The sequence below is a fragment of the Jaculus jaculus genome, chromosome 8 (assembly GCF_020740685.1).
Source record: "Jaculus jaculus isolate mJacJac1 chromosome 8, mJacJac1.mat.Y.cur, whole genome shotgun sequence".
Classification (NCBI taxonomy): domain Eukaryota; kingdom Metazoa; phylum Chordata; class Mammalia; order Rodentia; family Dipodidae; genus Jaculus; species Jaculus jaculus.
The window spans coordinates 56,014,181-56,029,462 of NC_059109.1; the positions used below are offsets into that span (position 1 = coordinate 56,014,181).

Here is a 15,282-nt window from a genome sequence, read left to right on the forward strand (position 1 = left end):
AGCCATCTCCTCAGCCCCATGCTTTTCTTTTTTTAAAAAATTATTTATTTATTTATTTATTTGAGAGCGACAGACACAGAGAGAAAGACAGATAGAGGGAGAGAGAGAGAATGGGCGCACCAGGGCTTCCAGCCTCTGCAAACGAACTCCAGACGCGTGCGCCCCCTTGTGCATCTGGCTAACGTGGGACCTGGGGAACCGAGCCTCGAACCGGGGTTCTTAGGCTTCACAGGCGAGCACTTAACCGCTAAGCCATCTCTCCAGCCCCCCATGCTTTTCTTAAGTTAGATACTATGCGTTACAATCAGGTTCGCATTGCTGGTATAAATCACCCAACAGCAGCTTGTGGGGAAAAAAAGGTTTACTATGGTTTACAGACTCGAGGGGAAGCTCCATGATGGCAGGAGAAAACGATGGTATGAGCTGAGGGTGGACATCACCCCCTGGTCAACATAAAGTAGCCAACAGCAACAATAGAGTGTGCCAAACACTGGCAAGTGGACACTGGCTGTAGTACCCATAAGCACTTCCCCAGCAGTACACTGCCTCTGGGAGTCATGAATTCCCAAATCTCTATCAGCTGGGAACCTAGCATTCAGAACACCTTAAGTTTATGGGGGACTCCTGAATCAAACCGCCACACCATGCTTGGCTCTAGGCACGGGGATCTAGGTTCAAGATCATAAAGGACCTGCTTCTGTGGGGCTAATTCTAGAAGGTGTTGTGATAGCAGATGATCTGGGACAGGAGGCGGAGCACTTCGCTCAGCAGAAGAGAGTCCCATGCCGTGGTCATGCCGAGATCCACGTGGAGGATGGTGACTGAGCAGGGCTGTCTCGGGTTTTGGTTTCTCAGAAATCAGGAGTTTCGCTTCTCAGAATTCCTCACAGGCACACAGCTGTTTTAACGTCTCTCTCTCTTTTTTTTTTAAGGTTGATAATACATCAGGATATTCTTTGATCCTTTTATTCCCCTGTCTTTGCATTAGTCAGGCAAGCGCCAGGAGTCTTGTATCTGAGGCTTGCCTCCGTCTTACTCATGGCATTAGCTCCAGTGGGACTGTCGCCAAGTCAGGCCTTGTGGGTGCTGACATGTTTTTCTAATTGATTCTGTTGGATTTCTTGCATTGTTGAACCTCTTCCTGATTCTCTCAGCTTCCCTTCCTTTTATTCACTCAGACAAGTCTCCTTGACACGAAAAGCCCTTTAGTGAGCCAAATGTGTAATTACTTTAAGTACAACAATAAGAAAGCATAAGCATCCAGTGGAGAACGTGTTTCACGTCTGACAACCTCGAGCTTAGAGAGGAAGACACCCCTTCTCCTTAGCCTTGCTTCCTGAGCAGAGAGAAAGCAGCCTGGCTTAAAGGAGTGTTGCGCAGCCGGGCGCGGTGGCGCTCGCCTTTAATCCCAACACTCGAGGCAGAGGTAGGAGGATCGCCGTGAGTTCGAGGCCACCTCGAGTGAATTCCAGGTCAGCCTGGGATAGAGTGAGACCCTACCTCAAAAAAACAAAAAAAAAAAATAAAGGAGCGTTGTACTTGACTACCCCTGGGAACCAGGACCCAAGGTGCGGTGAACAGCAGCTAGGAGGCTGCCTCATCTCTGTTCTCTCCTGAGCAGGCCATGTAGGCTCTCGGCTCCCTTCCCTGCCTCTGGGAATGTAGTTAGTGTTGAGAAGCTTCCTGGCAAGGCTCAGTGGTCTTGATATGAACATTCCAGACCCCTCAGGAACGCAAATTGTAGTTTCCCACAAGCTTTCCACCATGACCACAGTTCATGTCATGACTCAGTGGTGCACAAACATCCTTGTTCTTCTGACGTGCAATACTTTGTGATATTTTCTATTTTTATTATTTTCATTATCTTCCTTTAAATCGTTCTCAAACCTACTAATAGGTTGGACCTGAAAGTTTTAAAAAATGCTTTTAAGTAATTCCAAGGCATTTGTCTTAAATATTTCTCTGACTTTTCTAGTTAAGTGCCCAAATTTCATCAAAAGTCTGAAAAATTGGGTACCATTTGATCTAGTAATTCATCTTAATGAATCTACCTGAAGGAAAGCTTATTCTTAGGAAGAGGATCAATGAACCATTGTGAGCACTGCATTCAGACATTTGACAAATTTAATGAGAAAGATGAACATATGGAATGTGCATTTACATTTTATTTTATTTATTTATTTGAGAGTGACAGACAGAGAGAAAGAGGCAGATAGAGAAAATGGGCACATCAGGGCCTCCAGCCACTGCAAACAAACTCCAGATGCATGTGCCACCTTGTGCATCTGGCTCACGTGCATGCTGGGGAGTCAAGCCTCCAACCGGGGTCCTTAAGCTTCACAGGCAAGTGCTTAACCGCTAAGCCATCTCTCCAGCCCTCTTTTTTTTTTTTTTTTTTTCGAGGTAGGGTCTCAATGTAGCCCAGGCTGACCTGGAATTCACTAGGTAATCTCAGGGTGGCCTCGAACTCACAGAGATACTCCTACCTCTGCCTCCCAAGTGTCTTTTTCTTTTTTATTTTAGAGAAAGAGAGAGAGAATTGGTGCAACAGGGCCTCAAGCTACTGGAATTGAACCCCAGACACCAAATGGGCATGTATGACCTTATGCTTGCCTCACCTTTGTGCATCTGGCTTACGTGGGATCTGGAGAGTTGAACATGGGTCTTTAGGCTTCACAGGCAAGCTCCTTAACTACTAAGCCATTTCTTCAGCCTAGAACCTGTATTTGATTTTAGGCTGTGAAAGAAATTTTAAGAGACCTAATCCAAGCCCTTCATTTGAGAAGTACAATGAGAAGAAGGCTACGTTCCTTAGTGACTCAGTGATAACCTGGAGGAAAGCTGTGAGGATGCTCACCAGGCCTCCAAACTGAAGTCCCACAGCTTACAGCCATCTCATGCCCAATGGCTGCAATAAAGACATGGAGAAGAGTTTAGACAGCTGGCAAGATCAAGCATTTGGGTGAGAGAATTGGTATTCAAAGAGTCCAAAGAACTAGGAAAGATATAAAACATAAAGAACTCATGTAAAAGTTTCAAATGCAGAAAGCACACAAGTGGCTGTGAGCAAACATGAGTATTTTCTCTAGGGTGCTCTTTATTGGCACCCAGTGCTCTGTCCACTCAATGCCAGGAACAGCCTCTCCCCACTCATCACAGAAATGCCTCCAGACATGGCAAATGTCTTTCAGGGGACAAAATTTTTTCTTATTGTGAATCAGTGGAATACTTTGATGTTCTGCCAGGAGAAAGACCTAATGGATTTTTTTTTGTTTTGTTTTATTTTATTCAAGGTAGGGTTTCACTCTAGTCCAGGCTGACCTGGAATTCGCTATGTAGTTTCAGGGTGGCCTCGAACTCATGGTGATCCTCCTACCTCTGCCTCCCAAAAAACAGCAAGGCAAATGCAATGTGTACTACACTGTCACTGCTCCTCAGACTAACTGGCAGTTGCTGGGTACTTGTCATGATGCCAAGGCTCTCACACAGGCTTCCTTACTTCTGGCCCATGAAAATGCTGTGAAATAGGAATATGGTTGCCTCCCCATTTTTCAGATGAGAACAATAAGGTCTAGGGATATTAAGCGACTTTCTTGTGGTCTCACAAGCTTCTTATGAAGGTGGTGACCTGGAGTTGTGTCGTTCCAGAGCCTGCACACTTGTCATTATCTTATGGAAGCTTCACAATCATACACTACATATAGACCACCAAAAGCAATCAATGCCTTCCTCACAGAACTGAAATATGACTGAGAAATAAGAAATAGCTTATAAGTAACCCTGAGTCTCCCTAGCACCCTAAAACAGGAACTTGTCCCACATTAGATGCTTAGTTCCCGTCAGTTCACTGACATCATCCATACAGAATTCTACTGTGTTCATTCTTAGACCACAGGATAAGAGTAACTTTCAGTTACCTCGAATCATTTTGCTTTTGGGACAACAGTCTTCCAGCTCTGTGACTCTGGATCCAGGTGTGGAAGCCCCAGGATTGAGAGCTGCTTCCTCTCTGGCCAGAGCCTGCTGAATTGCCTTCTGAGACTGAGTCATAAAATTGGCAAGCAGGGACGCAGAAATGCTAATTACTGGACAGAATCTTTACCCATATCAGAGTCATCTTACATAGAAACTCTTAAGTATTGGAGATGTCTGACCCAGAGTGACAGCTGGGCAGTGACCTAACCTCCTTCTCCCCAAGTGGCAGCCTTGGAGCTCAGGTCGGTGGACCTGCAGATCCCCAAGAACAACAAGGAGCACCACACTCAGGAGATGGGCTGGAAGCAGCTCATCTTGCGCCGTGGCCAGTCCTTCACTATCCAGTTGAAGTTCAGTCGACCCTTCCAGCCCCAGTTGGACCACATCACCTTCGTGGCTGAGACGGGTGAGATTGCTCTGCGTCCCCACCCCACCCCAAGGGCTCCATGGGTCCTCTCAAAACAAGACGTTAGCAAAGTTTACCTGCAGGGCTGGTGCCACTCCCTTCTGAGGCATCGTCTCCTCTTCTGAGACCCTCATGCTCTGTACTAACAGTCCTGGTAAGGACAGATTTGGCCTGCTCAGCAAACTGATATTGGAGGGATGGCAACCAACCTCAAGTACACAGGTGCAGTGCTAAAATTCACCATACACGGTCTCCTTTAATCCCTATGGAAGACTTTCAGAGGGGTACTATTATCATCCCATTTTACAGCTTAGAAGAAAAAATCAGAGCTAAAGAGATGGCACTTGCTGGCACAGCCAAAGGACCCAGGTTTGATTCCCCAGGACCCATGTACAAGATGGAGCATGCATCTGGAGTTCATTTACAGTGACTAGAGGCATGCCCATTCTCTCTCTCTCTCCATATATATGTGTATATATGTGTGTGTATATATGTGTGTATATATATGGTGTTAAAGAAATAATAAAAAAATCAGAAGTCCAGAGATCTTAAGTGGCTTACCCAAGAAGGCCAAATGGTGTAAAATCCTTAAACCAAAAGAGTTTAGCAAGTGGTGGGGGAAGAGGGAGTCCTCCCAAGCTACAAGGAATCCTAGACCACATGGAATTTTTTGAGTCCTCCTCTGGGATCATTCTCTTCCACCCAGGTCCAGAGCCCACAGAGCTTCTGGGAACTCGAGCAACATTCTTCCTCACTCACACTCGGCGGGGCAACATTTGGAGTGCTTCTGACTTCACCATTGCCTCCGACACTCTTCACATCTCCCTGTTCACACCAGCCAATGCAGTCATTGGCCACTACACACTGAAGACGGAGATCTCCCAGGGCCAGGCTCCTAGTGTGACTTACCCACTGGGGAGATTCATCCTGCTTTTTAATCCATGGAGTGCAGGTAAGACTTGCTCCCTCCCTGTCTGCAGTGTTAACCTGATCCATTGGGGATGTTCTGTGAGGTTCTTCTGAGAAAGTCCAGAAGATAAAATCACCAAATAACTGTGCAACATCCTACTATGACTCTCACTAAAAAAAAAAAAAAAAAACTTTCTTTTTTTGTTAGAGTATCCCACATATTCTGCTTTTTTCTCTTTATTTTATTTTATTTTATTTTATTTTATTTTGCTCTGTGTGTATGCGTTTGTGCACGTGTGTGTGTGTGTGTGTGTGTGTGTGTGTGTGTGTGTGAGTTTGGGCATGCATGTACCAAGGTGTGCATGTGGAGGTCAGAGGACAATGTTTTGGATGTCGGTCTATGCTTTCCACCTCATTTTGTGGCAGGGTCTCTTGTAATCACTGTGCTGTGTTCACCAGACTATCTCTTCTGTAAGCTTGTGGGAAGTTCTCCTGCCTCTGCCTTCTATCTCACCATAGGCATGCCACCATAGCTTCTGATTCTTCACATGGAGCCTGGGGATCCAAACTCAGCTACTCACGCATGCTTCATTTACTGAGCAATCTCCCCAGTCCTCCTCCCCTCCCTCCTTCCCTTCCTCTCTCTCTTTCTTTCTTTTGTCCTTTTTACTTATGAGAAAGAGAATGAGAATGGGAATGCCAGGGCCTCTAGCTACTGCAAACAAACTCCAGACACATGTACCATCATGTGCATCTGGCTTACATGGGTACTGGGGAATCAAACCTGGGTCCTTAGGCTTCACAGGCAAATGCCTTAACTGCTAAGACATCTCTCCAGTTATTTTTTCTTTTCTTTTCTTTCCTTTTTTTTTTTTTTTTGACACAGGATTTTGATCTGCAGTTTAAGCTACTCTTACACTCATGATCCTCTTGCCTTAGCCTCCTGGGTGTTGGTATTATAGGTATGGACCATCATATCTGCCTCTAAAAATTACTTTCATAGAGAAAATTTTTAAATTTCTTTTTGAAACTAATTGATTAATTAATTAAAAAAATTTTTTTTATTTACTTATTTGAGAGCGACAGACACAGAGAGAAAGACAGATAGAGGGAGCGAGAGAGAATGGGTGCACCAGGGCTTCTAGCCACTGCAAACGAACTCCAGATGCGTGCGCCCCCTTGTGCATCTAGCTAACGTGGGTCCTGGGGAGTTGAGCCTCGAACCGGGGTCCTTAGGCTTCACAGGCAAGCACTTAACCACTAAGCCATCTCTCTAGCCCTGATTAATTAATTTGAGAGAGAGACAGAGACACAGAGTATGGGTGTGCCAGGGCCTCCTGCTGCTGTAAATGAACTTCAGGCACGTGTCACTTTGTGCATCTGGTTGTATGTGGGGAACTGAACCTGGGCTGTCAGACTTCACAAGCAAGCACCTTTAGCCACTGTGCCATACATGCATGTAATGCGTTTTGATCATATTCATGCCCCACGTCCCTCTCTCTGGTCCCCCCACCACTCCTGGTGAACCTCCTCTTCTTGACTAGTCCCTCTCCTATCAGCATGGGTTTTGTTCTGGTGAGCTTAATTAAGGTGACTTGCGTGAGCATGGATTGGGAGTTATTTACTGGAGTATGGGCAATTTACCAGGGACTACACCACTGAAGGAAATTACTTCCCCTTCCCAGCAACCACTAACTACATAAGGGTAGAGGTGGGCTCTCACGAGCCCCTCTCCCATCTATGATGGAATGCTGGTGGGCTCAGTCTTGCACAGGTCTTGTGCAGGTACCACACTGCTGTGAGTTCAGGAGTGCAATGGCATGGCATGTCGGGAAGACAGTGTTTCCTTTCACAGAACTCCTTCTCATCCTCTGGACCTTGAATTCTTTCCCCTCTTCCATAATGTTCCCTGAGTCTTGAAAGGGGCAATACAGACGTTTTGTTTAGGGCTGAGTACTCAACAGTTCTTTATTCTCAGCATTTTAAACAGTTAGGAGTCTCTGCATATCATACCACTGCAAAAAGAAACATCTCTCTGGTCAAGGCTGAGATTAGCACTGTCTTTGATTAGTGACCTAAATATCTAGAAGGCAGTTTGATGACATGTCAGTTTAGCAAAGCAAGAGTAGTAAGTTCTTCCTAGGGCCTATGACCTCTTGAGCCATGGGCTTTTGATCAGGTTTACAGTACCTCCTGTGGAGTGGGCCTCAAATCCAATCAGAAAGTGGTTGGTAGCTGGGCATGGTCGTGCACACCTTTGATCCCAGCACTCAGGAGGCAGAGGTAGGAGGATCACGGGGAGTTTGAGGCTTCCCTGAGACTACATAGTGAATACCAGGACAGCCTGAGCTAGAATAAGACCCTACCTCAAAAAACAAAAACAAAACAACAACAAAAAAGAAAGTGATTGGTTACTCCCATCATAGTCATGGCACTGCTGTATCACTGGGCACACCTTACCTGGCAGGTTGGTAGTGTAGCATTCAGGTTACACAGCTGGGTAAGACTATTGATTACTTTCCTCCCCCAAGGGCTGGAGGGATGGCTTAGTGGTTAAGGCATTTGCCTGCAAAGCCAAAGGTCCCAGGTTGGAGTCGATTCCTCAGGACCCACATTTGCCATATGCACAAGGGGGCACATACATCTGGAGTTCGTTTTCAGTGGCTGGAGGCCCTGGCATGCCCATTCTCTCTCTCTCTCTCTCTCCCTCTTCCTCTGTCAAATAAGTAAATAAAATAAAATGAATACTTTCCTCCCCCAAAAGCTCAGGCAGCAACTTCTGGCACTATGAAAGCTATCTAGCACAGAGGAAACTTCCAGCACAATTCCAATTTGGTATTTCTTTGTGCTGCAACAAAAGTGCATGGTGTCTTCAGCAATAGAGATTTACCATCTTGTTTTTGTGGGCAACCAAGAGCAATGGCAGTAGCCTGTATTGTATGTAGGTCTCTGGGACCTCCTTGCCCAATATCTCGTAGGGAAGTGTCTCAGTTAGTTTCTTGCTGCTAGGACAAAACACCCCACCAGAAGCAGCTGATGAAAGAGAAGAGTTTATGTCAGTTTACAGCCAGGGGAAGTTTCATCATGGCAGGATAAACACAACAGGGGCGCACACAGCTGGTGAGCATCACATCTCTAGAGCAGCAGGAAGGAGGAAGTCTGTGAGCTTGCCTGAACACCCAGTGGGCTGGACCAGTGATCCTCAAAGGCCACTCCCGGTGATGCACCTCCTCTAGTAAGGCTCCACCATCCAGAGGCTTCACAGCTCTCTCACATTACTACCAGCTGGAACAAGTATTCAAAACACATGAGCCTATGAAGGACACTTACTTCAGACCACCACAGGAGGTGTCCCATGCATAGCCCTGGGATTTTCATTTAATAGCTATGGTTTCTGGGGTAGCATTATCTGCTCATGAAGAGTACAAACTCCTTTTTGAAGCTATGTATATATGTTTTTTTGAAAGAGAGAGGGAAAGAGGCAGAGTGAGAGAGAGAGAGAGAGAGAATGGACATATCAAGGCTTCTAGCCACTGAACATGAACTCCAGATGCATGTGCCATCTTGTGTATCTGGCTTATGTGGGTACTAGGGAATTGAATCTGGATACTTAGGCTTTGCAGGCAAGTGCCATAACCTCTAAGCCATCTCTCCAACCCTGAAATTATATTTTTTTAATTATCTTACAAGTAGTAGGTTTCCATATAGCTTTTTCATGCACCCTTATTTTTCATTAGCCCTCCTCCTAAGCCCCTCCTTGAATCTTCCCCTTATCCCCATTCATGCTTAAACATTTCCACCTCTAGATTTCTTTCTCTACTTTTTTTTTTAAAAGACCAATTGTGGTCTTTTCTTATTATTTATTTTATTTATTTTTTATTTGACAGAGAAAAAGGGAGAGAGAGAGAGAATGGGTGTGCCAGGGCCTTGAGACACTGCATACAAACTCCAGACTCGTATGCCCCTTTGTGCATCTAGCTAATGTGGGTCCTGGGGAATAGAACCTGCATCTTTGCTGCCATTTGTTTTCCTTTTTTTGTTTTGTTTTGTTTTTTATAGCCCAGGCTGACTTGGAATTCACTCTGTATTTTCAGGGTGGCCTTGAACTCATGGAGATCCTCCTACCTCTGCCTCCGGAGTGCTGGGATTAAAGGCGTGTGCCACCAAGCCCGGCCCCATTTGTTTTCTTGGTGGTAGCCATTCTGATTGGGATGAGATGGAATGTCAAAGTAGTTTAAATATGTTTTACTTATTTATTTGCAAGGAGGGGGGAAGAAGGAAAGAGAGAGAGAGAGAGAGAGAGAGAGAGAGGGAGGGAGGGAGGGAGGGAGGGAGGGAGGAAGGAAGGAAGGAAGGAGAGGATGGGTGTGCCAGGGCCTCTTACCACTGCAAACAAACTCCCGATGCACTACTTTGTGCATCTGGCTTTATGTGGGCACCTGGGAATCAAACCCAGGTGGTCAGGCTTTTAAGCAAACATCTTCAATATTTAAATTATCTTTCCAGCCCCTCAAAGTAGTTCTAATATGCAATTTTCCTGATAACCAAGAATGTTGAATGCTTTTAAAACTATTTATTGATCATTTTAGATTTTTTCTTTTGAGAACTCTGTTCAGTTCCAGAGCCCATTTTTATTATTTATTTATTTATTTTTGGTTTTTCGAGGTAGGGTTTCACTCTAGCCTAGGCTGACCTGGAATTCACTATGGAGTCTTAGGGTAGCCTTGAACTCACAGTGATCCTCCTACCTCTGCCTCCCAAGTACTGGGATTAAAGGTGTGTGCCACCACGCCTGGCTACCAGAGCCCATTTTTAAATATTTTATTTATTTATTTGAGAAAGAGATAGACAGAGGGAGACAGAGAGAGAGGGAGAGAGAAAATGAGCACATTAGGGCCTCCCTCCACTGCAAATAAACTCCATACACATGCACCACCCTGTGCATCTGGCTTATGTGGGTCCTGAGAAATCAAACCTGGATCCTTTGGCTTTGCAGGCAAGTGCCTTAACCACTAACCCATCTCTCCAGCCCCAAAGCCCTTTTGTTTTTATTTCTATTTATTTGCAAGGAAGAAGGGAGAGAAAGAGACAGATAGACATCACACAGTATGAGCATGCCAGAGCCTTTTGCCACTGCATATGAATTCAAGGTGCATGCACTACTTTGTGCATCTGGTTTCACGTGGGTACTGGGGAATTGAGCCCAGGCCAACATGCATTACAAGCAAGAGCCTTAACTGCTGAGCCATCACCCACCCCAAAGCCCATGTTTTTAAATGGGTCATTTGTCTCCTTGATGTTTAGTTTTTTGAGTTCTCTGTATATCCTAGATGTTAATCCTCCATCACATGTATAGCTGGCAAAGATTTTCTCTTATTCTACAGGCTGCTCTTTACTCAATTTACAGTTTCCTTTCTGTACAGAAACTTTTTTGTTGGTTGTTGGCTTTATTTCTTTTCTTTTCTTTTCTTTTTTTTCGAAATAGGGTTTCACTCTAGCCCAGGCTGACCTGGAACTCACTATATAGTCTAAGGGTGGCCTCAAACTCATGGCGATCCTCTTATCTCTGCCTTCCAAGTGCAGGGATTAAAGGCATGTGCCACCACACCCAGCTCTGTTGGCCTTATTGAATGAACAGTGTCCTATTCAGAAAGTCTATACCTATGTCTAGAGCTTGGTGTGTAATCTCTATTTTTTTTCTCCAAGCAGTTTCAGTTTTGGGTCTTACATTGATGTGTTTGAGCCCTTTGTGAAAGGTGAGAGATAAGACTCTAGCTGCATTCTTCTGCATGTAGATGTGGTGGTTTGAATGTAAAATGTTGCCTAGCCAGGTGTGGTGGTGCACACATCTTTAATCCCAGCACTCAGGAGGATCACTATGAGTTCGAGGCCATCCAGAGACTCCATAGTGAATTCCAGGTCAGCATGGGCTAGAGTGAGACTCTACCTCAAAAAACAAAAAAATGCTGTCACCCATAGACTTGTGTTTAAATACTTAACCCCCAGTTGGTGGCACTGCTCTGGAAGGTTGTGGGACCTTCAGGAGTGTGACATTAAGGAAGGCTTTTAAGGGTTACAGCCCAGTCCCAGTTGCTCTTACTACTTCCTCCCTGCTGACATGAAGATGTGATACAGGCTTCCTGCTCAGGCCAGCCATGCCTTCCCTGTCATAATGGACATTTCCCCTCAAAACTGTAAGCCAGAAAAATAGCCCTTTTCTTCCCTAAGTTACTTCTGGCTGCTTATTTTGTCATAGCAATAAGAAAGTAACTAAAACAGAAGATACTGAATTTTCTAAATGCTATTTGTTGAAGATGCTGTCTTTTCCATAATGTGCTTTTTTGGCATCTTTGTTAAAAATCAGGTGACTTGAAAAAAAATCAGCCCATTTTCTCTCTATCTGTCTCTTTCTCTCTCAAATAAATAAATAAAATATTAAAGAAAAGAGAGAGGGCTGGAGAGATGGCTTAGCAGTTAAGGTGCTTGCCTGTGAAGCTTAAGGACCCAGGTTCAATTCCTCAGTACCCATGTAAGCCAAATTCATAAAGTGGCACATGTGTCTGGAGTTCATTTGCAGTGGCTGGAGGCTCATTCTCTCTCTGTCTGTCTTCCTCTTTCTCTCTATCTCTGTCTCTCTCTCTCTCTCAAATAAATAAATAAATAAAATATTTTTAAAAATCTTTTTAAGTCAGGTAACTGGGGCTGCAGAGATAGCTCAGTAGTTAAAGGCACTTGCTTATAAATCCTGAAGGCCTGAGTTAGATTCCCCATTACCCATGTGGAGCCAGAGGCAGAAAGTGGTGCATGTATCTAGAATTTATCTACAGTGGCAGGAGGCCTAGACATGCCCATACTCTTTCCCACTGTCTTTCTTTTAAATAAATAAATAAAGGCTGGAGAGATGGCTTAGTGGTTAAAGTGCTTGCCAGTGAAGCCTAAGGACCAGGTTTGATTCCCCAGGAACCATGTAAGCCAGATACACAAGGTGGCCTATGTGTCTGGAGTTTGTTTGAAGTGGCTAGAGTCCCTGGTGTGCCCATTCTCTCTCTCTTTCTCTGCCTCTTTCTCTGTCTCTCTTAAGTAAATAAATCAAATATAAAAACAAATAAATAATTTTATAAAAATCAGGTGGCCAGGTCAGGGGCTGGGAGAGAGTCTAGGAAGATAGCTCAGATATTAAAGGTGATTGCTTGACAAGCCTGGTGGCCCAGGTTCAATTCCCAAACCATTCACATAAGCTGGATGCAAAAAGTGGCCCAGCATTTGGTGTTTATTTGCAGCAGCCAAGAGGCCTTGGTGCCCCTAGATGTAAACAAACAAATAGGTGGCTGCATTTATATATTAGTAGCTAAACATAAGAAGTTATTTATAACTATGCATGCAGTTATATGCATATATATAGTTATATATGTAGATAGGTAGGTATATATAAGCACATTGACTTATATATACTCCTTCTAATCCATTAATCTACATGTCTGTTTTTGTGCTGGTGCCAAACTGTTTTTATTACTGACTCTAGCATAACTTGAAATCAGGTTTGGAATTTTGATTGGGATTGTGTTAAGTGTGTATTGCTTTTGGTAGGATGGCCATTTTCACAATACTATTTCTTTAGATCCATGAGCATGGGAGATCTTTTTTTTTTTTTTTTTTTTTACCATCTGTCTCAATTTATTTCTTCATTGTTTTAAAATTATAATTGTTGCTGGCCATGGTGGCCCAAGCCTTTAATCCCAGCACTCAGGAGGTAGAGGTAGGAGGATCACCGTCGAGTTCGAGGTGACCCTGAGACTACATTGTGAATTCCAAGTCAGCCTGTGCCAGAGTGAGACCCTACCTCAAAAAACAAAACAAAACAAAAAAAGTTTTCATTGTAGAAATCTTTCACTTCATTGATTAAGTTTATTCCAAAGTACTTTTTTTTTTTTGAGGCTATTGTGAATGGGATTGTGTCTCTGATTTCTTTCTCAGGCATTTAGGGTAGCTACTGATTTTTGTATGCTGATTTGTATCCTGCTACATTGCTGAAAGTGCTTATCAGCTCTGAGTTTTTGTTTTGTTTTGTTTTTGGTGTAGTCTTCAAGGTCTCATATGTACAAAATCATATCGTCTACAAATTAGGATACTTCGAAAAGAACTCAAAGTATTTGTATCCATTTTATTTGCTTCTCTTGTCTTATTGCTCCAACTAAGATTTCCAGCAGTAGATTAAATGTGAGTGGAGAGTGGAACCCTTATTTTGTGCCTGGTCTTGGTGGAAATGTTTCAAGTTTTTCTCTTTTTAGCATGATGTTGGCTTTATTATGTTGAGATATGTTCCCCCATCCCAAATGTCTCCAGGGGTTTTATCATAAAGGGATGTTGAGGGCTGGAGAGATGGCTTAGCAGTTAAGGCATTTGCCTGCAAAGCCAAAGGACCTCAGTTCGATTCCCCAGGACCCACGTAAGCCAGATGCACAAGGCCAAGGGGCACATACATCTGGAGTTTGTTTGCAGTGGCTGGAGGCCCTGGTGTGCCCATTTTCTCTCTTTCTCTCTCTTAAATAAATAAAAATAAAGTTTTAAAAAAATAAAGGGATGTTGGATTTTGTAATAGTCCTTCTCTTTCTTTTTTTTTTTAAAAATTATTTATTTGACAGAGAACGAGGCAAATATATATATATATATATTTATATATATAAATAAATATATATATATATATATTTGCCTGTCAAATATAATATATATATAAAATAATATATATATAAAGACAATGGGTGCACCAGGGCCTTCAGCCACTGCAAACAAATTCCAGATGCATGTGCCCTTTGTTCATCTGGCTTAGTAGGTCCTGGGGAATCGAACCTGGGTCTCTTGGTTTTGCAGGCAAGTGCCTTAACTACTAAGCCATCTCTCCAGCCCATCTTTTTATATATTTGAGAGAAAGAAAGAGAGAATGGGCATGCCAGGGCCTGCAGCCACTGCAAATGAACTCCAGATGCATACACCCCCTTGTGCATCTGTCTTACGTGGGTCCTGAGGAATCTAACCTGGATCCTTTGGCTTTGCAGGCAAATGCCTTAACTGCTAAGCCATCTCTCCAGCCCCTCATTTCTTTTTCTGAGGTAGCCCAGGCTCACCTGGAATTTACTATGTAGTCTCAGGCTGGCGTTGAACTGGCCTCCCAAATGCTGGGATTAAAGGAGTGTGCCACTACACCTAAGTAGTCCTTTTTATCATATTTTACACATGCATATGTGCCTTACATAATTCCCTCCCATTACCTTTTCTTATCCCTCCTCTCTATCCCCCTTCCAGTAAACTCCTTCCCAACTGGTCTGTTTTCTACTTTAATATTTTTTTTGGGGGGGGGGCAGGGTTTAAGGTAGGGTCTTGCTGTAGCCCAGGCTGGCCTGGAATTCACTATGTGGTCTCAGAGTGGCCTCAAACTCATCATGATACTCCTACCTCTGCCTCCAGAGTGCAGGATTAAAGGCGTGCACCACCATGCCCGGCCTACTTTGATTTTTTTTCCTAGATAAAATTGCTACATAGCACTGGTTAGAGTCTTCCTACAAATCCCCAAGGAATTTTTTTGCTGCTCTATTACCTTGGGGAAGGTCTTGTAATCTTTTAAATTTCATCTTTCCCAGACCTCCTGAGTACCCCAAGCCTCCCTCTAGGAGGGAGTATTTCAACTCAGAGGACGTTGCTATATAACACCTGCCTAGTTTAATTAGGGTGGCCTACATCAACACAGGGGGAAGTTATAAGATCATGTACAACTTGCTACACTCTTGAAAAAAAATTCCTTCTACACCCCCAGCAACCATTAAATTCCAGTAACTCCTCCCATGGGCCCAAAATTGTTCAGGTAATAATCACAGTAAGATCATGAACACAGTGGTCTACAGCGCTCCTCCTCATCCTCTGCCTCTTACATTCTGACCAATCCCCTTCCTATGATGCATCCTGACCTTAAAGGGGCTGATAGAGATGTCTCATTTAAC

At 43.9% G+C, this 15,282-nt stretch overlaps 1 protein-coding gene across 1 annotated transcript in view; it reads left to right on the forward strand.

Moving 5' to 3' along the window:
• The first annotated feature begins 293 nt into the window (after positions 1-293).
• Tgm7 (transglutaminase 7) overlaps positions 294-15,282 on the forward strand; it is a 32,463-nt gene continuing 17,474 nt past the window's right edge. Inside the window, exons 1-4 of the mRNA XM_004660738.3 lie at positions 294-321; positions 716-817; positions 4,199-4,381; positions 5,088-5,333. Coding sequence (XP_004660795.3) covers positions 294-321; positions 716-817; positions 4,199-4,381; positions 5,088-5,333 — 559 coding nt within the window. The remainder of the gene's footprint in view (positions 322-715; positions 818-4,198; positions 4,382-5,087; positions 5,334-15,282) is intronic.